This window comes from Octopus sinensis, linkage group LG25 (assembly GCF_006345805.1).
Source record: "Octopus sinensis linkage group LG25, ASM634580v1, whole genome shotgun sequence".
In the NCBI taxonomy this organism is placed as follows: domain Eukaryota; kingdom Metazoa; phylum Mollusca; class Cephalopoda; order Octopoda; family Octopodidae; genus Octopus; species Octopus sinensis.
Window position 1 is genome coordinate 25,443,325 of NC_043021.1, and position 23,421 is coordinate 25,466,745.

At 37.1% G+C, this 23,421-nt stretch overlaps 2 protein-coding genes across 4 annotated transcripts in view; one reads left to right on the plus strand and one right to left on the minus strand.

The window, feature by feature from the left end:
• The window catches only part of LOC115224230 (tRNA (uracil-5-)-methyltransferase homolog A), a 36,942-nt gene extending 31,506 nt beyond the window's left edge, over positions 1-5,436 (minus strand). For all 3 annotated transcript variants that reach the window (XM_036513239.1, XM_036513238.1, XM_029795014.2), the window contains exon 1: positions 5,294-5,436. The gene's annotated coding sequence lies outside the window, so the exon portion shown is untranslated. The remainder of the gene's footprint in view (positions 1-5,293) is intronic.
• A 65-nt stretch (positions 5,437-5,501) lies between these two features.
• LOC115224376 (ran-specific GTPase-activating protein) lies at positions 5,502-23,247 on the plus strand. Its single transcript, XM_029795259.2, has 6 exons — positions 5,502-5,650; positions 7,428-7,555; positions 14,706-14,860; positions 19,268-19,396; positions 20,951-21,022; positions 22,024-23,247. The coding sequence occupies exons 1-6, from the start codon at positions 5,636-5,638 to the stop codon at positions 22,194-22,196; spliced, it is 672 nt and encodes a 223-aa protein (XP_029651119.1). The 5' UTR covers positions 5,502-5,635; the 3' UTR covers positions 22,197-23,247.
• Positions 23,248-23,421: the final 174 nt, after the last annotated feature.

Consider the following 23,421-nt stretch of genomic DNA (forward strand, 5'->3'; position numbering starts at 1 on the left):
TCTCTCTCTCTCTGAGTGAAAGGAAGATTGTATGATGCACATGTATGGACAGCAATGCTACATGGTAGTGAGATGTGGGGCCTGAAAACAGAGAATATACGAAGACTAGAGAGGAGCACAGCTGCAATGCTCTGCTGGATGTGCAATGTCAGTGTGCATGAGTGACAAATGTACAGGTGCAGTTTGCATGTCAATAGTTAATGGGTTGTAAACACAGCTCAAAATTATTTTTCTGTATTTCAAAGCAGGAAAACTCTGAGAATTTTCCCCCAACTTAGCCACCACACCTCTGTATGATAAGGCTTGTCACCAAACTCTGAATCTATTTTCGGCAAATAAACACTGAAATTGGTGCGGATTAAAACCTTTGGCCCTAATAAAGTTGATGGTTTGTGTGACAGTGCTCATTACATGTTCCATGTTTAGGACTTTACCACACAGCAATCCTTGGTGTATGATGCAGGGATATGCTATCAACTCACCAGTATAGTCCTCCTGCATCGTTAACCACATCCTTCCTCCTCGTCCACTTTTTTTGCTGCACATCGCCATTATAAGTCCAACAAGTTTGCTCCAAGCCAGATTCACGTCAGTTATACTTTGACATATGTTGTCAAAAATGTCTTTTCCTGTCATTGTCTCATGAATGGATTTCATGTCCAATATTTCTTTTGTAACATTTAAACTGGAGTCCACTCCATGGATGAAGATGGTGAGCTGTGTAGTGTCAGCCAATCATTACTTTCAACAACAAGAGAATATGCAACAAAATCTTTGTCCTTTTCAATCAGTGACCATCTCACAAACTCAATCAGCAATTGTATTTCTGCTAAGGCTTACATTTGCAAACATCTCCTTTTCGTCTGGACACAAGCCGTCACACAAAAACATCCGCTGTGATGTTAGGTTCCTCTTCAATTCTTCTGCCTTCATCATCATCATCATAATCGTTTAACGTCCGCTTTCCATGCTAGCATGGGTTGAATGATTTGAATGAGGGCTGGCAAGCCTGATGGATGCATCAGGCTCCAATCTTGATCTGGCAGAGTTTCTACAGCTGGATGCCCTTCCTAACGCCAACCACTCCGAGAGTGTAGTGGGTGTGTTTTACGTGCCACCAGCACGGGGGCCAGTCAGGCGATACTGGCAATGACCTCGCTCAAATCTTTTTACACATGCCAGTGAAGCGACGTTGGTAACGATCACGCTCGAATGGTGCTCTCGGCACCCTGTTCTGCAATTTGTCTTGATTAGTCTTGTAGTGCCTTCTTAGATTATATTCCTTCATCACATTGCCAGGCCATTAAAAAATATTTGTCTAAAATTCTGTCGCGGGCCAGATGTGGCCTGCAAGCCTTGAGTTTGACACCTGTGCTCGAGAGGGACGAAGTTTCAGCAATGTTTATATCCTTAGAGGACACACACACACGTGTGAAAGAGATAGCCCCCCCCCCGCCCACTAAATTCTTTTGTTTGATACAGGATAATGGTAGATGTTTAAAGTGTTGCACATTGGGATCAAACCCAGAACTGTGTAGTCACATAGATAACATTTTAACTCTCCGGTTACTCTTAACCTTATTTTTGTCATGGCTCCCTTAAGAACTCTGTTCAAGTTTCCAAGTCTCCCTGTGGAACTGAGTAAATTTCTTCACCTCATTTCCCCAACACAGACAGACAATCGGCGACTCAGTTCAAAAATATCGACGTCCGTCTCCTCGTAAATAAAGACTGAGTGTCTTATTCTTGGATTTATACATTTGTAACTTACTCAACCCACCAGGGGTCCTGGAAGGATGAAAGACAAAACTGACCAGAATCATGGGAAGTGGAACTTAAAGATCAAAACTAAATACAATGCATGGATCTGTTCAGTTTGGCTCACAGATTTTTTAATTAAATTTTTTTTTAACTAAACAGTCTGAAACTTTGTATACTGGTGGAATGTCTCATGCAGAACATGGTTTACTTTGAACATTTTTGACAAAATTTCGTATTTTAGAAGTTATTTCGTGTTACAGTTGTTGTATTTGGGTAATTTCAACCAATCAACGACGTGTATTTGGTTGAAGAAAGCTACTGCTGTTTGTGATTGTAATCAAGGAAGAACAACTTCTGGGTCATCTCTACTAAATATCACCACTCTGTTCTATTCGTATGTCCAGTGAAGATGATGCCACCTTTATCCTTTCTAGTCAACACCGTGCATTCCTTACTCTTTTCCTATCAACTAGCAACCAGTGAGCAAACTTGTCACTGCCACTACAATTACTGTATTTTCCGGTGTCTAAGCCACTAGTTTTGTTTTACCTTTGTGTTTTGATAATGTTATTTTTAATCTAATAAAGACTTTTATATTGACGAAATTTGTTTGTTGATTATAATGAAATAAAATCATGACAATAACAATACGTCAACAACAAAAAGCTAGCTGTGGACTGGTAGCTCTATAGGTCTTTTAAACACTGGTGCACTTTGTGTGTGGATAAAACACTGATATGGGACAAACAAATGAATATATGTAAAGAATCTTATTTTTTCCTTCCTGGTGTTGATTCTTCAATGTTTACTGGTGACTCTGACGCGAGAACAAAAAAAAAGAAAAAGCATGCAATATGCAACACAGGCAGGAAACAAAAAATAAAATAAAACAGAATGGTGACATTTAGGAGAGATGACCCAGAAGTTGGTGCTCTTCTTTCGATCACAATCGCAAACAGCAGTAACTCTCTTCAACTGAATACACGTCGTTGATTGTTACTCAAATACGACAACTTTAACACGAAATAACTTCTAAAATACGAAAGTCTGTCAAAAAGTAAACCGTGTTCTGCAGGAGACATTCTACCAGTATACAAAGTTTCAAACTGTTTAGTTTTTTAAAAAATTCAGAAATCTGTGAGCCAAGCTGAACAGATCCCAATTTCCACCAAACCTTTCACAAAAACTTTACTGTTTTTCGTTTTTCCTTAAGTGAAATATTCCTTCCATTTATGTGATTGCATTTTGTTCTCCGACAGAAGCACATCGCTCCCGATGTTCTATTGATTAGCTCCAAATCAGCCTCGATCGAGCAGACTTACTATGATCAAAAGCTTTTCCAACGGGAATCGACCCAACCACAAAATACCTAAGATGCCACACTATCCAATGTGTCATTTCTCTAAGACGGTAACGAAGGATCTGAGGGAGATTCGGCTGCTACTACAGATTGGTGCCCATTCGAATTTGTTTCCCTATAAGTTTCTGACAAATACATATTTTAAAATTAAATTTTAAAGATACGCTTTGGAAGGTAATGTCGATAACTTTAAAAACTCGCCAGAGATTTTCAGTTTTGGATAATTGCTTTCCCCCCCTCGCGATTTTCCTTCCTCATAACGCTCTTTAAAACGCACATTTTTTAAATGACATTCTACAAAGATACGTTTTCAAAAGTGTACATTACATAATATTGATGATTTAGACATAGATCTGAAAAGCAAAAAAAAAAAAAGAAGGAGAAAAGTGCTAAAATTACCAAAGTTAGTGGTAACGAAATCTGGACAAGGAAAAAAAAACCGATTTGAAACTTCTTCGAAAAAGCCTTTTTTGTCTAAATTTTACCAGCATAAATGTCATTTAAATCCGCGAAAATATATTTCTGAAAAATGTCATTAAAAAATATGTACTATTCAGAAAATTGTGAAGAAACAAAGTCAAAGTGGGGCACCAAACTGTAGATAGGCCCGATGCTCCGCGTTTACCTAAATACTGTAGATTAATAATCATCTCTTGGGTAGCCTCAAGGCCTATAGATTAACGATATACATTACTATCAAAATCGACAATGATAAATAAATAAATGTCAATAACTATCGTATATAATGAATAACTGACCCTGTGATCTAGTTCCTCGTGTGTTCACTAATGAGCCACATGGCCATGATACCAACCAGAATATAAGGAATTTATAAAACCGATCACGCGGCAAAACAAATATTTTAAATCTATAGATTTTATCCTATAATAACAATATAAATTTGAAAAATCATAAGCCATCAAATTTGCGAGGGTGATGTGTTAGTTGATATAAAAGAATTCGGATCTCAGCAAATAAATATTTTCGAACAAGGGCGAGTGCAGCAAAGTGGATTTGAAAGAAATATAAAAAAAAATCGCAAATGTCCCCTCAAATAATTTCCCCGATCCTCTTAAATAAAGAACAAATCCGACAATGTAGTTTCTTTATCTATCTATACACGTATAAGACAAGATGGTCACAATTGGAACGGTTTTGATCATAGATCCAACCGAACATAGGCTGAACACGGAGGCGATTTCCGGCTTTATGTTTAATAAACACCATATGTACACCTAAAATATATGAAGACGGGTATCCTCGCTACCACGGTCCTAAGATCATGTTGGTCTTTTACTAGGGTCCAATAGATAAGCATCCCGGGGGAGGGGGACACTTATGTAGGTATATCTTCTATATATATATTATACTTGGTCGGTGGTAAAGAACACGTACACCACCCTGAAAAGCTTAACTAAAATGCCAACCCTAAACACCGGGTATACGTGGTCTTTACTTTCGCCACATCTACAAATTTGTGCCGGCAAGTTTATTACGGGCAAGAAGTTCAGTCGACCCACAGCGAAATCTGGACATGGAACAAGAAATACATTGAAATAAGGAATTAATCGGTTTTACATTAAGATATTCATTCGTTTAAAAGAATTAATGAAAATAACAAATCCAAAACGAAGTCGCAATCCCTTTGTAACTCAACGAGAAAGACATGAATACATAACATTTATAAGGCTTATATAATAGGGGCAATTTGGATTTAAAGGCATAGAAACGAAGAAGCGCAGCCAAAAGAGAAAATTTGAATTTAAAACCGTAAAAGAAATGAAATAAAGTGGAAACGCCTCAACTGGAAACTCTGATTAAATCTAGAAGAATAAATGATTAAATATTGAGATATCGCTTTTAAAATGGAGCTAATTCAGTGTTTTATGAAAAAGTTGGTTTTTGGATAAATTAATGTTTTTTGTTTTTTTTTCCCAAGATTTTTCTCTTTTAAAATGTTTTTGGCGTCTAAAAAGTTGTTTTTGGTAAAGTTTTGGTCGAATAAAAGCGAGAAGTGCGAGGAAAAAAAGTTGTTTTGCTGAGCTTCCATAGAAAATCGACCGATAACAATAAACATTTGTGTTGTATCTCGTAAATGATTAAATATGAAAAGAGAAAAGGAAATAAATGCCGAGTTATTCGTGGCAAGAAGAAGACTTTTCCCATTTTTACCTTTTTGCGACGAGCGAAGCGTTGAAATATTGTTGTTGTTGGTCAACAAGGTGACACGCATACAGAGCCACCACTTTTAGTTTACCATAGCGGTATCCTCTGTCTTTTTTAATATCTACAGGATATTACAGTTTAAAACGAGAAACATTTTTTTGAACAATATATTTAGATCTATAAAATTCAAAATTCAATATATTGAATAGAAAAAAAATACAAAACCAAAATAATCTCACCTTCTCCGAAACTACAAAATGACTCGTTAGTTCCCCTGCTTTTGAAACCAGCGGGAATCTTTGTCCAGAGGAGATTGTCTTTTATAATCTTTAACCATCTGCATCGAAAATGGCTGATGACAAGGTAAATTTTCACTTTGATGCATTTTACAAATATTCTTCCTGTTTTAGAAATATTCTTGATGCATTCTTGCTTGTTGTTCTAGACAAATACTATGTTTTAAACTTTTATATAAAGAATAACGTGGTTGGGGGTTAGAGTTTTAACTTATCTCCAATTGTTAATAATTCTGCAAGAAATATCCTATCCTTATGTCTCTTCTCCTTTAAACTAGTTTTATAATTTAATATGGCTTACAAATTATCCCGTTATTGTTTTATTTTCAATATCAAACTCCGAACGACCCCTTCGTTCCCGAAGCCTTTCTCTCCTCAGATGAATGGATGAAGAAGCTTTACCACAATTTCAAACTTTGCTCCTGCAAAAACGACTTTGAACCGATTTCTATTCCAGTTTAATGCCTCCGCAGCTCATCAAGTGTTGTTGAAGTGTGTCTATGTTAAAAATAAAATGTCTAAATATTCTCCGAACCCATTTTACTGCCAGACGTATTTCTTCAGACTCCAAGACTCGTGTCTTGTGCTGAATCCTGAGAGGCGCCTAATTTCTGTGTTTCTCTCTAGAATAATGTAAATACTTCCATTCGCAGACACACTGCTGCTCTTCCATCTTCTATTAAACACAAACAAATCTGCGACCAGTGAATGTTGCTCCTAACCATTCTCTTCATAATTATTATTATTATTGTCTCTTTTCTTCTTTTTTATTTATTAAAACTGAATTTCTTGCATTCTTAGAAAGTTTCTTAGATTCATTTAGATTTCGCTTCGATTTTACAATCTTATAAAGACTAAATTATTTTGAAGCATTCTTGGAGTTACCATTTATTTGAAAACCTTATTCATTCATCTTTTATTTGCTTTCACAAAACATTTTTCGTTGCTCTTTTCTTTTCTCGTTTACATCCACAAATTATTTGCTCTAAATTTATCAACTTCCAGACCTTTTATTAACTCTCTTTCGCTTTTCTTCCCCTGAAATTATCCACCATTTACTGCAAACGAACTTTTCCTTTCCCCCGTCTTCTTTGCTATTATTACCCATCAGTGGTTTTTTTTTTGTTGTTTTTGTGGTGGTTGGGGGGGCAGGGTCCCCCCCTCTCGACACTTCTGCCATGGTTTCCATATTGGTAAGTCATTCAAAAACTCACGCACACAGATCCTCACCCCTCTCTTCGTCTTTCCTTCAAACATGCCTCCGTGTTTTTCTATCGCAACCGAGATCAACGATTGTAAGAATAAATAAATCCTCTAAACTATATTTTTAATCATTTGAGGCGTCCATAAAGATAAAAGACATTATTATTTCCCAGGGGTGTGACGCAAGTGTACCCTAAATCCCGGTAATGGGAGTGCTTATTATTTGAATCCAAAAGCAACAAGCCTATATCATCTTGCCCATTAATTTTTTTTTTTTTTTTTTTTGTTCTTTGGTTATTATGGACGTGAGATTGCAACATAAGATACTGAAATGTTTTGCGAATTTTATTCGTTGTCTGGAACAGCAGGGAGTGTTTTATTATATTTTTGTATTTTGTTTTCATTGGCAAAATATAAGCATTGAATGCCAGCAATTACGATCAAATTATAGTTTGTTCGTTAGGCTGTGTGTAATAGAAGCAGTGCCCCCCCCCCATAACCTATTGTATACTCCCATGCTGGAAGACAAGTTTAACTGGATGAAGTTAAATGAATTTCTGCTCTAAAACCGAATGAGTAAATCAGAAGGAAGCCATTGTTGTTTGAAGTTGATGCCTGATTTGTGTTGGTTGTGATTTCAGGTGAAAACCATTGAGAATAATGCTGAGGATGTTGTTGAAAGTCCAGAGATACATTTTGAGCCAATCGTGCAGCTTGCCCCAATTGATGTGAAAACGATGGAGGAAAATGAAGAGGAACTTGTCAGACTGTAAGTTGTATTGGGTTTTTCTTTCTATATATATGATGGGGGCCTGTAGCTGTGTGTGCTCATATTTACTTGTACAGGTGCACCAGGGATTTTCAGGTGTCATTGATTCCAAAACCTTGAACTAAATGTTTTGCTGTATCATCCTTGGCCACATAACACTTAACTTGGATCTTTTCAGTTTGAACAGCAGTTTTTTCTAGCGGTGTCATATGAAATTGTCACCCATAATTATGACCCTAGAATCGATCTATTGCATTTCAATCTCTTTTAGGGTTAGGGGTGAGGGAAGGGTATCTTTTTTTTCTTCAGAAATGTAAATACACCCAATCTGTTTCTTAAACGAGGGACATTTTCATACGGCACAGAATGCTTTTTACCTCAATAGACGTAAGTGATTGGTTGAAATTGCAGAAATTGAAGAAAAAAAGAAACAACAAATATTTTACAAACTATAGAATTTTCTCAATAAAGCCAAGAGAAAAAGATGTTTTATAAACACATTCTACCAGTATAGGAAGTTTAAAATTTTTTAGTTACCTAGAAATTATGTTAAAAACTGCCGTTCAAACCGAAAAGATCCCTTAACTATTCTATCTGTTTCCTTCTCATCCCAAACGATAAACAGATGCCTTAGATATTGCACAGCTTACAGTCCTTCTTGTTTTTCTTATTCAATAGTCCTACTTGGATTGTTATAGATTGGTGTTTATGTTGGATGCTGCCACTATTGCTTGCTGTTCTTTTATTTGCTCTTAGTCATGGTTAAGAGTAACTTTAAACTAAATAAAAAGAGGATCTCTAAAATTGTATTGTTATTAATATGTGCATGGTTATTAAGGCATCTAAATACATGGAACACAGTGCCACCTGTGGTTGCATAGTGAACTAGGCTGGTGGCTATGAGAATTTCAAGTTCCTCTTTGTAACTTATCCATAAGATGCTGAGAAATCAATGATGTACCAGTGAATATTGTGTGTGTGTATATGTGTATATATCATCGTTCAGCGTCTGCTTTCCATGCTAGCATGTGTTGTGTATATATGTGTATATATATATGTATATATATATATATGTGTATATATATGTATATCATCATCATCATTTAGCATCCGTTTTCCATGCTAGCATGGGTTGGACGGTTTAACTGGGGTCTGTGAAGCCGGAAGGCTTCATCAGGCCCAGTCAGATTTGGCAGTATTTCTACGGCTGGATGCCCTTCCTAATGCCAACCACTCCGTGAGTGTAGTGGGTGCTTTTTACGTGCCACCTGCACAGGTGCCAGACAGAGCTGGCAAACGGCCACGAATGGATGGTGTTTTTACGTGGCAACGGACACGAACAGATGGTGCTTTTACGTGCTACCGCCGCGGGGCTGGCAACGGACACAAGCGGATGGTGCTTTTACGTGGCAACGGACACGAGCGGATGGTGCTTTTACGTGGCAACGGACACGAGCGGATGGTGCTTTTACGTGGCAACGGACACGAGCGGATGGTGCTTTTACGTGGCAACGGACACGAATGGATGGTGCTTTTACATGCTACCAGCACGGGGGCCAGGCGAGGCTGGCAACGGACACGAGCGGATGGTGCTTTTACGTGCCAACGGCACGGGGGCCAGGCGAGGCTGGCAACGGACAAACGATCAGATGGTTCGCTTAACCATAGCTGCAATTTACACTGATGTTGATTTATATGTATATATATATGTGTATATATATGTGTATATATATATGTGTATATATATGTATATATGTATGTATATATCGTAATCTATCAGCATCAATGGAATTTGTAGCTGTGATACCAGTGCTGGTGGCCGTAGCCAGCGCCGTCCGACTGGCCTCCGTGCTGGTAGCACGTAAAAAGCACCATCCGATCGTGGCCATTTGCCAGCCTCCTCTGGCACGTAAAAAGCACCCACTACACTTACGGAGTGGTTGGCGTTAGGAAGGGCATCCAGCCGTAGAAACACTGCCAGATCAGACTGGGCCTGGTGCAGCCTTCTGGCTACCCAGACCCCAGTTGAACCGTCCAACCCATGCTAGCATGGAAAGCAGACGCTAAACGAAGGTGATGATGAACCACTATTGTCTCTGGAAGTTGTTTTTTTTTTTTTTTTTATATTTACTACGGTTTGCTTGTAGCTAACTTTCTTCCTACACCTCGATCCTTGGATCATATATATATATTGCTGTCCATGTATATGGGCATGTCCTCTACATCCATCCCTCGGCCGAGAGATTTAAGTCTTGCAGGCTCATGGGTGCTGGTGTCATGAAAGCACCCGTGTCAGTGTCTTGGAGTAACACTCAGTGCCACCCTGTAATGTGGTTGGCATTATGAAGGGCATCCAGCTGTAGACACCATACTGAAACAGACAACTGGTGCTTGGGCAGCTCTCCAGCTGGCCAGTGCCTCTCGCACCATTCAACCCATCCTCGCACAGAGAATGGATGTTATGATATGCATCTGCTTTCCCTGTTAGCCTGGGTTTAATGATTTGTTACAGTTGGTCCTCGTTTGGACTAACTTTCTATCTGGATTGGTGACCTCCTTCTTGCTTGTGTATTTCATTTTGGCTTGAAGTTTGCTTCCAAACCATATTGTTTCAGGTTCAGTCCCACTGTGTGGCACCTTGGGCATGTATCTTTTGTTATAATGTCGGGCTGACCAAATCCTTGAGTTATGTTTGTGTCCGTCCTTGTCTTGATGTCACATGATAGTTGTAAACAATCACCATACAGGCATTGTTGTACATCTTTTGTGGAAACGTGTTCAACCAAGGAGAAATATTGTTGCCTTACTTCATAACGGGCGATGTGAAAGGTTAAGAAACCATGGGAACTCTACTTCACTGCATGGAAAAGTGGTTGTGAAAGCAGCAATGATGATGATGATGATGACTGTTCTCTGGTATGGGAAGCAACATTGAATTGTCGTTTCAGTTCCAGGCAGCAGGTGAAGCATTCATATAAGTTTTCTAAAGAAATGGTGGCTCCTTAAATCTGATATGTCATAACCAAGTCGTACCAGAATGGCACAAAAGCTTCAACAAAATCTGCACAATTCCTAAAGAGAATATTTGGGAGGAGCATCTAATGAGTTCCATCAGTGGTTTTATTGTCTTTACCAGGCACGTGTTGGTTGTCATGAGTTGTAAAATAATTCAATCCATCAACAAGAGCTCTTATTCCTTGTTTTTTCCTCATCATCATTATTATTATTGAATTTCTATCTCCCATGCTGGCATGAATTTGGCAGTTTGACAGGACCTAATAAGTTGGAGGACTGCTCCAAGTTCCAGTGTCTGCTTCAGTATAATTTCTAAGAATAATCAGAAGGCGGCAGTGACTGGCAATCTGGTAGAATTAATAGAACACCAAAGAAAATGGCTTTGCAGTATTTGTTCCATCTGTTTACATTCTGAGTTCAAATCCCTGCAAGATCAACTTCACCTTTCATCTTTTCAGCAGGTTAAGATGAAAGTTCCAGATAAGAGCTGGACCCTGTAATGAGTCATCCTTGTGTCTAAATTGGAAAGCATTGAACTGGGGAATGGCACCGGAGATTGTAGTTTCAGGATGGGATTGAATTTCAGAGAAGTTTGAGGGAAGAGAGAGGCCATTTGATACTATCAACTCATCTAAGACCACCACCCCTGATTCTCTAAAACAAACTTCTGTTTTGAAGGGATTTAAATGAAACCCTTCCCTCAAAATTTCATGTTAATTTATGGGATCTTATCAGTTTCGCTCACAGATTTTTAAATTCTTTTTTTAACCAAACAGTTTGAAACTTTGTATACTGGTGTCATTTCTCACACTGACCATGGTTTACTTTGAACATTTTTGACAAAACTTCCTATTTTAGAAGCTATTTTGTGTTAAAGTTGTATTTGGGTAATTTTAACCAATCAATGACGTGTATTCAGCTGAAGAAAGCTTCTGCTGTTTGCGATTGTAATTAAAGAGCAACATCTTCCTGGTCACCACCCTGTTCTGTTTTATTTTTGTTTACTATCTGTGTTGCATATTACCTGCTTTTTTTTTTTATCACCTATTTGTACATTTGCATAAAAAATGCATGTAATATGCAACACAGGTAGTAAGCAAAAATAAAACAGAACAGTGTGGTGACATTTCGTAGAGGTGGCCAGGAAGATGTTGCTCTTTGATTACAATTGCATACATCAGTAACTTTCTTCAGCTGAAAATTACCCAAATACAACTTTAACACAAAATCTATATATATAAAACTCAACTTGTGTGTATCTGTGTGTTTAACTTCCCGGCACATCTCCTCCTAGCCAACAAATCATAGAACCACCAAAAATGGGTCACTTAAAGTTTAGGTGAATGAAAATTGAACTGCGCTATTTCTGTTCGGAAATTCATCTCGCAAGTGCAAAAATCGATAATGTGTTTGTTTAGGCCTTATCCCATGCATTGAATAGTGAGCTTTACTCAGTCAGCTGTTTGATGTGAACTGTGTTCACCACGCGTGCAAGCATGCGTAAATTGCATGAAAAATAAAAAATCAAGATATAAAAATGAATCACCGTAAACATTGTAGAAATTCGGCAAAGAAATGAATTTTCAGGATGTATCCTGGAGGGTTTTTTTGTATTAATCGTTTGGACTTTGTGAACACATACCAATTGTTTTCATAACATTTTTAACGCTTTGAATTAAATGTGACCATTTTGCGTTGAGTCTGCAGTTTGAATCACTTTAACCAAATTTTAGCAGGCCGGATTTTTGATCATCACGATACATCGCCAGCGACTCCCTGAAACTCTCCCCTGAAATCCCCGTTGAGAAATACTGATCTAAAAGAATAATTCAACAATGCAATTATTTGATCAACAAAAATTTATGAAACGCTTCTAGGTACTTCCTATTGAAGAAATGGAACACATAACCGCAAAAATAGAGGGCATTAAATGCTTGATTTTTAAAACCAAAATAATTAAGTTTAGCTTAATTCGCGCGTGCATAGAATGCACGAGCCGGGCGATACTGCTAGTAGCTTCTAAAATAGGAAATTTTGTCAAAAATGTTCAAAGTAAACCATTGTCAGTGTGAGAAATGACACCAGTATACAAAGTTTCAAACTGTTTGGTTAAAAAAAGAATTTAAAAGATCTGTGAACGAAACTGAAGAGATCCTATTTATGTTCCAAACACCAGTTTAACAAAGACTAATTTTATTAAATTTTTCATTCTTTTCAAAATTAATTGAAACCAAGGCAATGTAATTTAAAAGAAATCTGGTAACAGCTATAGCATGCTGGTGTGTTTTTAGTAGGAATAATTGAATTTTGTTGCCAGAAAGGAGACCCTCCCCCATTTAGCCAAGTAACTACACAACCTGACATGTCATTGCGGTTGTTTGATATTGCTTTTTACTTGAGCCCCTTCAGAACTCCCTGTGTAGCTGAAGCCATTGGAAACTTTTCTGCTTCTCTCCAGTCGGATCCCTACTTTTTCAGGTCTGCCTCCCTAGTGGGTTCCAGGTCAGGTCCTCGCATGTATTGCAGGATGTTGACTTCCTTGGAGGGGTGGGGGAGCGTCCATCCCTACTTGCTGTTCTGTGTCCTGTGTTCTTGAGGGAAGGCTTTCTGCTCCCTGGTCTTGTTGGTTTGAATTACCATTGATGCTTCGGTATCTTTGCTGTTTTTCTAGCTAAGGGTGTTCGCCCTACACAAACCCGCTTTCACCTCTGGGAAGAGGTTTATATTAGTCTGACCTTTATCCTTTCCCCTATCCACTATGGTGGGCTCTACCAAAAGCTTGCACTCTGCTGGTGTAGCTCTCAGGGTCACTGAGGCATACGAGCCATCACATCACAATGAGGATTGGACCTCATAGATGTAAGTATTCCTCACTAAGAAATGGATATTTGACAGAGGGGAAAGGGTTTAACTCTTTTGGCCATATCCAGCCCAAATATTCTGTCTTACATTCAAACTGCCAGCTCCAGCCTCTCACACTTATCCTGCAATGTCATTATAAAAATAAACATTGTGTCAGTGCATTGAAATCTCTGCTATGATTAATTCAAAATGTGATGTGAGTAAGTTTTACATTTCCAAAAAAAAATGCTTTATATTTTACAATTAAAAAACAATATATAGAATAGTATTAAGCTTTACGTTTGACAAATTAATCTCAATGCTAAAAGTGTTTAACCCTTTCGTTACCAACCCGGCTGAAACTGGCCCTGGTTCTGAGTACAAATGTCTTGTTTTCATAAGTTTTGAATTAAAATCTTCCACCAAAACTTAGTCATAATTTATGTTCCTAACACTAGTTTAATGATAACTAAGTTATTTTACTAAATTCTTTGTTATATTTAAAGTAATTCAAAGAAACACAGAGCATCTAAAAATAAATACAGTAACGAAAGGGTTAAACCTCATTCAGTTTATCTAAACTGGAAATCTATAAAAAAGGTAATGTCTTCTCTATTGTAAACAACAGAGATTCTGATTTTAACGTTTTCTTACTTTATAAGTTGTAAACCAAGTTACCAAAAGGGTTGGATCCGTTAGTTGGGTTAGATGATTCTACATTCATCTTTTCAAATCAATCTGTTCATTTATTGGGTCCATTCACCTGAAGTGGTCATGTGCATCACAATGCCTTATTTCTCTTCTAAATCTTTGAAGTTTCCTGGAGGAGGAAACTGGAAACCATTCTAGCTTTCTTCTCTTTATTTCTCTTTGGAAGGTTACGTTTCAAATTTGAGGATTTGCTTTCCTCACAAGTTTGGCTGCTGCTTAACCCCAGGGCAGTTTGTGGTTGGTTTAAATGATTAAATCTTAAGAGGAGAGCATTGGATATATTTCTGATTCATTCTGGTGTTATCGATGAAATGTTGCCTTGCCGAACTTTGTTGAATTGAGTGAATTACTGATACACAGGTGGTGGTGGTGGTGGAAAGCTATAGACTTTTGAAACTGGAATTGGAAGAAATATTTTGACAGTCTCATCTAGACTTACTGGTGAAATAGCTTTGTCTGCAAGATGTAACAGAAATCTCTGAAACTCAGTACCCCACAAATTGAGTGTTAAAAAAAATATATATATATAGTTTTTTTTTTTTGTTTTGTTTTGTTTCATTTAACTGGTTGTTGTTTCTTTCAGTCGAGCAAAATTGTTCCGCTATGTGAATTCTGATTCACCCGAATGGAAAGAGCGAGGTACCGGTGATGTGAAGTTACTCCGCAATAAGGACTGTGATCAAATCCGATTGGTGATGCGTAGAGACAAGACATTCAAGATTTGTGCCAACCACTACAGTAAGTGATTATCAGCCTCACACCTTGCCTTGCTCTTCTTTTAACTCCTTTGCATTTTTTTTTTTTTTGTCCCCATTTTTCCATTCTGCCACATTTCACTACAACTGAGTAAACACAGCCACAAACTGTAGCTGAAGTAAGACATTTTCTGCTTTTCTTAATCATTTTTAAAAAGAAACGCTCTACATCATCAGCATCCTGGCATGGCTGTGTAGTTAACCCTTTCGTTACTATATCCCTTACCAATATGCACCCCTTATGTGTTTCAATTAATTCCTAACATAGTTATAAATTTAGTCTGGTTTCATTAAACAACTATAACTTTTTTATTTATCAATATATTAATGTGATTTTTGGAAGATAATTTAACGAAAGGTTCTCAACCAATTCTATATCATAATTTTTGTCACAAAGTGACTCTAATTGCAGGTAGATACAGGTAAATTCAACAAAATATGAAATTATTAAAATTTTTGTTCAAACATCGCTATAGAAAATGGGTTATTAGCTAATATTCAATTGGGTATACAACAAAATTTTACTATAGAAGAGTTGTGCACATTACTGGATTCATCAGGTGATTTTAAACACACAAAAGGCAGGTGTGCCATGAAGGTATAAGTAAAACGAAAGACTGGAATTTATCTGTGAAGAAAACTAGAAAACAAAATACACACACACCATCAACTAGATTAAATAAGCTATCCCACATACATAGATACACAGATACAATAATGATTTACAAAAGAAATTAATAAAAATTCGTTACTCACCTTACATATTAAAATAACAAATTAAAATTACACAAAGAAAAACAAAAACAAAGTAAATTTGAAAACATTTATAAAATCAAACCACACACATATACAAATCAAACAATATTCCTATTGTGAAAACTTGTAAAGCACCCTGTTCTACAGAATGCACATTGGAAAGTTGTTTCAGCAGCCCTTCCACTAGGAGCTTTCCTTTTTTGATGAAGGCATTCGTGACCCTTGATTTTTTTTCTAATTTATGGAGATTGGCTGAATTCAGAGGGATATCCCTTTGGCAGGCTTTGTTTTTTCTCCTTACAGTTATTTGTCTTGAGGAATAACCAGCTCGGAACTACAGATGGTCGAGTCGGTCCCGATTTGGTATATAGTATAAACGCATTAGTAATACTCATGTTTACTATATACCAAACCAGGTATCGCCACCATTTATTCCCCGGTCTGCCAACTGGATAGTAAGACATCATCTGATCAGTCAATCTACACCACCCATGTACCTGTTATAATCGAGGTTCACAAATGGCTTGCTATTTTCATCCACATGTGGCTCTGCACAGGTAGACAGAAAATTGATCTGCCTCTTATCTCTGTATGCGGTCGCTAGCAAATTTCCTTTCTGCCTCTGAATTATTTCACCTTTTTCTTTTTTAATTTTGCTTTTTTTTATATCCAACGGCAGTCCTTTTCTACTAGCGATCACTGTAGCACATGTATGTGTCACCACAGTATCTAAATTCTCCGCAAGTTTGACCGAACTGAAAAATCGGTCAAAAAATAATATATGGCCCTGGTTATGGTATAGAAGTGATAAATTCCAGATCACATCGTACCCTAGGCCATGCTGACTTACATAATTGTCTCTCTTGCCGGTATAAAATTCAAATCCCGAGCAGTACCCAGTATTTGATTCACAAATCTGCCAAACTTTGATCCCCCATTTTGTGGGCTTTCTTGGCATATATTGTCAAAAACGTACTCATGGGTATCTCCCCCGGTTCATAAACAGTTTTTTTGAACACAGTCAATGAGGGGTCTTATTTTAAATATGGGATCAAGTCTGGTTCTCCACGTACTGGTGCACTGATTGTGTCTCTTTTATGCAAATACTGAGTCAATTTCAAAAATCGTCTCCAAAGGGCTAATCGCTTACTCCAGTAATTTGTTATTCTGGGTAACTTTCTAATGCCTATAATAATATTTATGGCAAAATATGCCTTAATTTCATTTAAGGTTGTGGGAAACTACAAACTGTCCTTTTTTTCACTTTGTTTACTTTCAGCATAACGGTTTGTTTCCACCGTAATTATTTCAAATAGGCTCATTGGAAAAAGTAAAAAGAAATAGTCTGTTTCACTCTACTAGGAAAGACTGTGGCTTGGTCCAGTTTCCTCAGAAAAATCACTGAAAGAAACAGTTTTCAAATTTTCACTCCATTCAGGTGCCAATTCATTTCCTTTATCACTCTCATCGGAGCTCTCAGAGTCACTGCTTTCACTTTCGGAAATTGAAACATCAAATTCATTATCAAATACCATATGCTTTCCCCCCCCCAGTCATAGAGTTAAATTTATCAAGGTCTTCAGTGGAAAATTCTTCGAATTCTGACTCGCTGCTTGACAGAATGAAATTCGTATCCATTTTTTGTCAAATTACAAATTTTGAAAACACAACAGGAACAAATTTGGAAAAAAACCTCCCAAAATTCACAAAATCAAAATTACATGTCGATCGTTGTACAAAACTGTAAATGAACTGTTTTCGAAGTATAATCACGTGTTTTCACGAATGTACTAACAAGATTTGCTCTGATATTCTTATTTAAATATGAATAGGTGATTACGGGCGGTTTTGGGCGGCTTGGTCACATGAACCAAAATTTTTTTGGTGGTTTGACTCTCCCCTCCTCTCCCCACAGTTTTGAGCCTTGTGCCTATAGTGGGAAGAATTATTATATACAGCTATGGAGATGATTCGTGTGAAATTTAAAATCCCATAAATCCATGATGTCGACTATTTTTGTTGGTGGTCAAGGTGGTGGTGGGGGGGGTCAAGGATGTGACATGGAACTGAGGAACAGGCAGGGCTTTCAGGTAAGAAAGAAAAAAATCACCTGTATCATAAAATGAAACATTACCAAATATATTTAATTTTATATACACTTGTAATATAACCTATTTTTCTGACTGATTCATATATATACAACAATCAGTCACTAACACAACACATTGCTGGTTGTTTTAAAAGAAGAAAATATATATATAATGTGGATATTTTTGAAAGAGGGCATACTTATTTCAAATGCACATACTTTAGTATAGAAATATTTGAAAAGAAAATTATTTTATTTCATATGGATGGGTGGGTTTTATTGTTTTAACTTCCAGTAACCTGTGGTGTAAACAGTTTGTCAAAAGACAATGAGAATTTTGCATTTATGATTTGCTTCTGTGATTGTCTTTCTCCTTTGTGTGGGTCTCCATTCACACTCCCCTAATCCTTAAGAAACATTCACTGAATTGACCGGGTCTCTAGGCGAAGTAGTCTATGCTCGCATGGGTCAGATAGTTTGTGGTAGATTTTCTATGGCGAGATGCCTTTCCTGTTGCCAACCCATGCCTGTTTCCGAGCAAGATAAATATTTCTCCATGGCCAGACATATTTTCATAGAATATCGGAAATGGCACTGATTTTATAACAGTGACACTCATTTGCAATCCTACAATATCGAAACAAACCCACACATTCACAAATGCACACATGATGAGTTTCTTCCTGTCTACCAAATCCGTTCATAAGGGCTTTGGTCAGTCCAGGGTTTAGAGTAGAAGGCACTTGCCCAAAATGTCACTCAGTGGGACTGAACCCGGAACCATGTGGATGGGAACTGCTAAGCCCCACAGCCACATCTGTGCACATAGATGCACACACACACGTAAAGATGTGCAAGTACACACCTTGCTGGATCATATTAATGCCAGAATTTGTATAATATGCGAAGCACTCGGCAATTACCAGCTGGTGCTCGTACTCAGGAACCATTGTAAGGATTTGGATTAAAGCCTGTTCGTTCCATCTCCTAGTCTTAAAAAAATTCTTTTGTATGAATTCTGCTGATATTAATGGATTTCCACATGTATGTTCATTAAAAGGAGAATTTCTGCTTTGGGGTGACATATGGTAGCTGATACCTGGAGAGGGGCTTTGGAAAGCATGCTTTAAGCTTATTAGCCAGATGATATTATATATGCACACATACAAATACACACTCTCAATACAAGGTTGTTGTTTTTTTTTTTATAAACCATTTCAGACACACAAACTACTGGCATTTATGAATTAATGTAAAATTTCCTTACTCCCCACCTCCATTAATTAAAAATGCCATGTTTTTAGGTAAGAAATTTATCCTTGCTTTTCCCCATCGAAAACAATGGTTACTCCATTTTCTGTTATCGGTAAAACTAATTTCCTTTCTGGCAACTTGGATGTGTTTGTAATTGGGTTGGTTTCAGCCTCATTTCAAATCTTCTTGTCATCAGTTTCTCCTACCATTTGATTAATTTTTTTTATCAAACATCACATTTATATATTTTTCACTTCTTTCTGTCTGTTTGTCCATCTCTCCGTTCTGCAGTAACTAAAAACATGGAGTTGAAACCGAGCAGCGGCAGCGATCGGGCCTGGGTCTGGAGCACACTGGCTGACTTTGCTGATGAAAAAACCAAACCTGAGCTGTTGGCAATTAAATTTGCCAATTCTGAAAGTAGGTTTTTATAATTATCATCACTAATTAACACCATTCATTTTCTCCATCTGCACCTTTTTTTTAAATATTCTTTTTCTTTTATTTGGCCCCATCAAGTCAGTCTGTCAAAAAACAATAGGAATTTTGTGCTTACTCTTTTCTTCTGGGATCATCTCTCTCTTGTTGTGTGGTTCCTCGTTCACATTCCCCTAATCCTTAAGAAACCCTTACAGTCATTTTTTTTTTTTTCTGGGTGTAGTTGATCTGGGACTACATCATTCAATGTGTTTGTGTGTCTTTTTTTAAGACAGTAGAATGGAATTGAGCTATTTGACTATTATTACTAGCATGTTGATTGGCTGTATGGAGGCTCCCTTGTTAATTCCTAAGGTAGTTAACTGGCAGAAACGGTAGGACATTATTGGATTAAGGGTTTTTTGGGGGGGATTTAAATTTAATACTCTGCATTCAGATCCTACCCAAGTTGACCTGGGTTTTTTTTTTTTTTTCATTGTTCCAGAGATATTCTTGTAACGTGTCCCTCAATCTTATTCATCTCACATCAGGCTAAAGAGAAGACTAACCTTTTTACTGTATTTCATTCCTTTTTCTTGCTTAATCCTGCCAGACTTTACCATTCGTCCACCTCGCCAACTACTTTAATCCCCGTTAGCATGGATCAAGTAGCAAGCAGGTTGGAACGGGGGGTTTCAATGACTGGGTCCTCTTCCTGTTGCCAGTGAGGGGATAATACCTCCAAACAGCCCAGACATGTTTCATGTGGAAAACTGGAAACAAAATCACTTTCTGAAGGAGCTTTTTATTTAGAAAGATAATGCACGCATATGATGATGATACGTTTCTTTTCGTTTCTGTCCATATCCATATCCAAGGCTTTGATCAACCCCAATCGATAAAACGAGACCAGCAGGTGATTCACCCATCATCATATTTCTGTTGGAACACACGGCAGCCTTTTTGTCTTTTCCAGTTAATTATGAAAATTCAAATCAAATATTTTTGTCTGGTGTTTGGAGCATAAATGAACATGAAATTTTAATGCAAGCTTTTAAGAAGTTTGTATCCTACAAACCAAGGATCATTTCAGGTGGATTGGTATGGACAGGATCAAATGGATTAAACCACTTTGTAAAAACCGTTTCTCATCTTGTGATTGAAGTTAGAAAATCATTATTGAAGCTATTGGCCATTCAAACATGAGGGGTTTTTTCTTTTTCTTTCTACTTTTCAACTATGAACGTTTGCACATTGTTAGTCAGGTTTGGCTTTCTCTGCTCCTAATCTCTCCAGACTGCAACCATGAGATGATCTGTTGTCAGTTTGAGAAACCACTTGATTAGTATCTCACAATGGACATGTGATAAATCTGTCGTTACTGGGGAGCGGCTGTGATTAGGAAATCCAGCAACACTGCCTTGAGCAAGTTTGAACTTCCAACTGACATTTCTAACAACTGCAACATGATTTGAAAGGGATAAGGGGGCTGGGGTGTTAGGCATTGGTTTGAGTGCAAAACAATGATTTTTTTTTTTTCTTTTCTTTTTTTTAAAGATGCACAGTTATTTAAAGAGAAATTTGAGGAAGCGAAAAAAATAGTTCTCAGAAATTGTCCAGAGTCTTCCAGTAAGTATTTTATTTGGATTTGAAATTGGTGCTTCTGTGATAGATATGTATGTTTTTTATTGCAAAAATGTTTTCCTTTGAATTTCTTGAGCTGGAAGAATGCTAAACCTATTTTCATAAAACAGTTTTAACTTTCTATCAGCTAAGTTATAGACCCAATTCCGTTTGGGGTTTTAGTTGAAAAATGAAACCATTGCCCCATCAAGGTGTGTAGCAATTAATATAATTAAGTGCACACACATTTTTCATGCCGGCATGAGTTTGAAGGGTCTTCTTGTATGACACCTGGTGTTATTTGTTCTGTCAGTCTTTCTGACTCCCAATCTGTGTCTTGTGAACAGTTTCCTGATTCTGTCGCTCATTCACTTGCTTCACCACTCTTCCCTTCGCATTCAACATTTTATATTCTAAAGGAACATTTACCATTCTCTTGATTTGTTCTCAAGAAGATTAATAAAGAAGTGCGCTGGTCTCTGACTTAATCGGGGAAGAAGCTGATTGTCTTGTGCGCCTGTGTCTAACATTCCAAAGACTTTATACTCCTAAGCTTTAATTATCAAATGTAACTAATGAAAATAACATGAGCATAATATACATTGTGTACTGTTGTTGTTGTAGTTATTGTGCTAACCCTCCTCCTTGCTCTGTCCTGGGTAAACTGTTATAGAATTGATCTGAAAATGACAAATGATTAAAGACTCCTGGAAACATTTGCAGCACATTGATCTGTGTGTGGTTTGTCAAATGTGACTTTTGGGAGTATTGGCAGAGTGAAATGTTGCCTCTCTCATAAGAGGCTTGCTACTATTTCTAGCAGGTCAACAGATTAGAGGCTTTGTTGCCAAATTCTCTCTTGGGTTCAGATTTAGGCCTTAAACATCTTTTGGGAACCAGCTCCTTGGTCCCTTTCATTTGCATTTTTAATGGGATTTTTTTTTCTTGTGCTTATTTTTTTTTTTTTTACCTTAATGATGATAATAATAATAATCTAAATAATTCAGGTGAATCTGAAGAAGAACTTGCAGACAAGATTGATAAAATGAAAGTGTCATCCTCAGAAAGTGCCAAGAAAGAAGAGAAAAATGAAACCAGTTCCCCAGAGAAAGAAACGGAAAAGTCGTCCTGTACAAAAGATGACAGTACAACTTCTGTCAGTGAAAACAAAGAGACTTAGCTATGCCAGCCCTCCCCCCATGCCCCTCCCTTTTCTTCCTTATACTACATTCTTTTTATCATATTCCCTTTTTGTCCCTTTCCAGTATGCTTGCATTCATCTTCTCAACTAATGTCGCCAGGATCAGCCAGGCCTCGTTGATTTATTTTCTTAATATAACTTCATATATAATAATAATAATAATAATATAAACAATTATCATGCTCTTTGGCTTTCATTTTCTTTCTCCATACTTTCTCTCTCTCTCTTTTATTATTCATTTCTATTTCTAACTCTGTGGGACATTGTCCATGGCTGCCACATATATACTCCTGGATCTTGGAGACATTAAGTATTTGAATCTGTGGTTTTTTTTTTGTTGCTATGATTAAAAGATTTTTTATATCATCAACAAAAGCTGTGTGAACACGGTTAGCTTTCATGTCATTGGCATCATTTAAGAGTTTTCAAAGTTCTCTTCAACCAACAGACACTGTTGATTATATTTGGCTCCTGGATGAAAAAGTGTCAAATCAAGAATTGATTTGTAGGCCTCCACTAGACATTTTTTATATATACATATATATATAATTTGTGATTTTTATTGTAAATATACAATTTCTAGCCACTCTGCTTTACTTTTTTTTCCCCTTCTCTGAATTAATTTAACTTTCTTTACAGAGTTTTTTTTTTTAATTCTCTGTCTTTTTTAATTCTTGCAATTTTGTAAATGAAGAAAAGACAACTGCATGGTTGGTCATCTCATTTTTCTTTTTCTTTTTTTTTTGGTTCCACCAGCACATTTGCATCTTTCACCATTTTCTTATGTAAAGCTGAGTATGTGTTAGACTGTTCCTCCTGCCCCACCCCCATTGCTGGAGAGTAAGAAATGATGGTAAGTAGTCTTCAGGTGAGAATTATTTCCCCTAACCCCATCCCCCACTCTTCTCTCTGGCAGCCACAGCTGCCAACTTTGTATGATTGCTAATACAAGAATAGCTGTTTTTTCTTAAAAGGTTTCTATTTATTCCTTAACTTTTTTAAAAATAAATATCACTATAGCAACAAAATGAAATTTGTTTTTTTTTATTTTGTTTGGGAGAGCTTTCATCATCGTCATTTTCACATCCAATTTTCCATGCTTTCAGGAAGTAGATGGAATTCATTGTGGAAGATCTTCCACTGTGGAGTGCCCTTCTTGTCATTGACCATCACCTGTTTATAAGTAAGGTAATTTTTCCTTGTA

What these genes read in the sequence shown, in the direction of transcription:
- LOC115224376 (XM_029795259.2), top strand. An exon ending in GAAGAGGAACTTGTCAGACT is followed by an intron (nt 7,556 to 14,705) that starts GTAAGTTGTATT and finishes TGTTTCTTTCAG; the next exon opens with TCGAGCAAAATTGTTCCGCT. An exon ending in AAATTGTCCAGAGTCTTCCA is followed by an intron (nt 21,023 to 22,023) that starts GTAAGTATTTTA and finishes TAAATAATTCAG; the next exon opens with GTGAATCTGAAGAAGAACTT.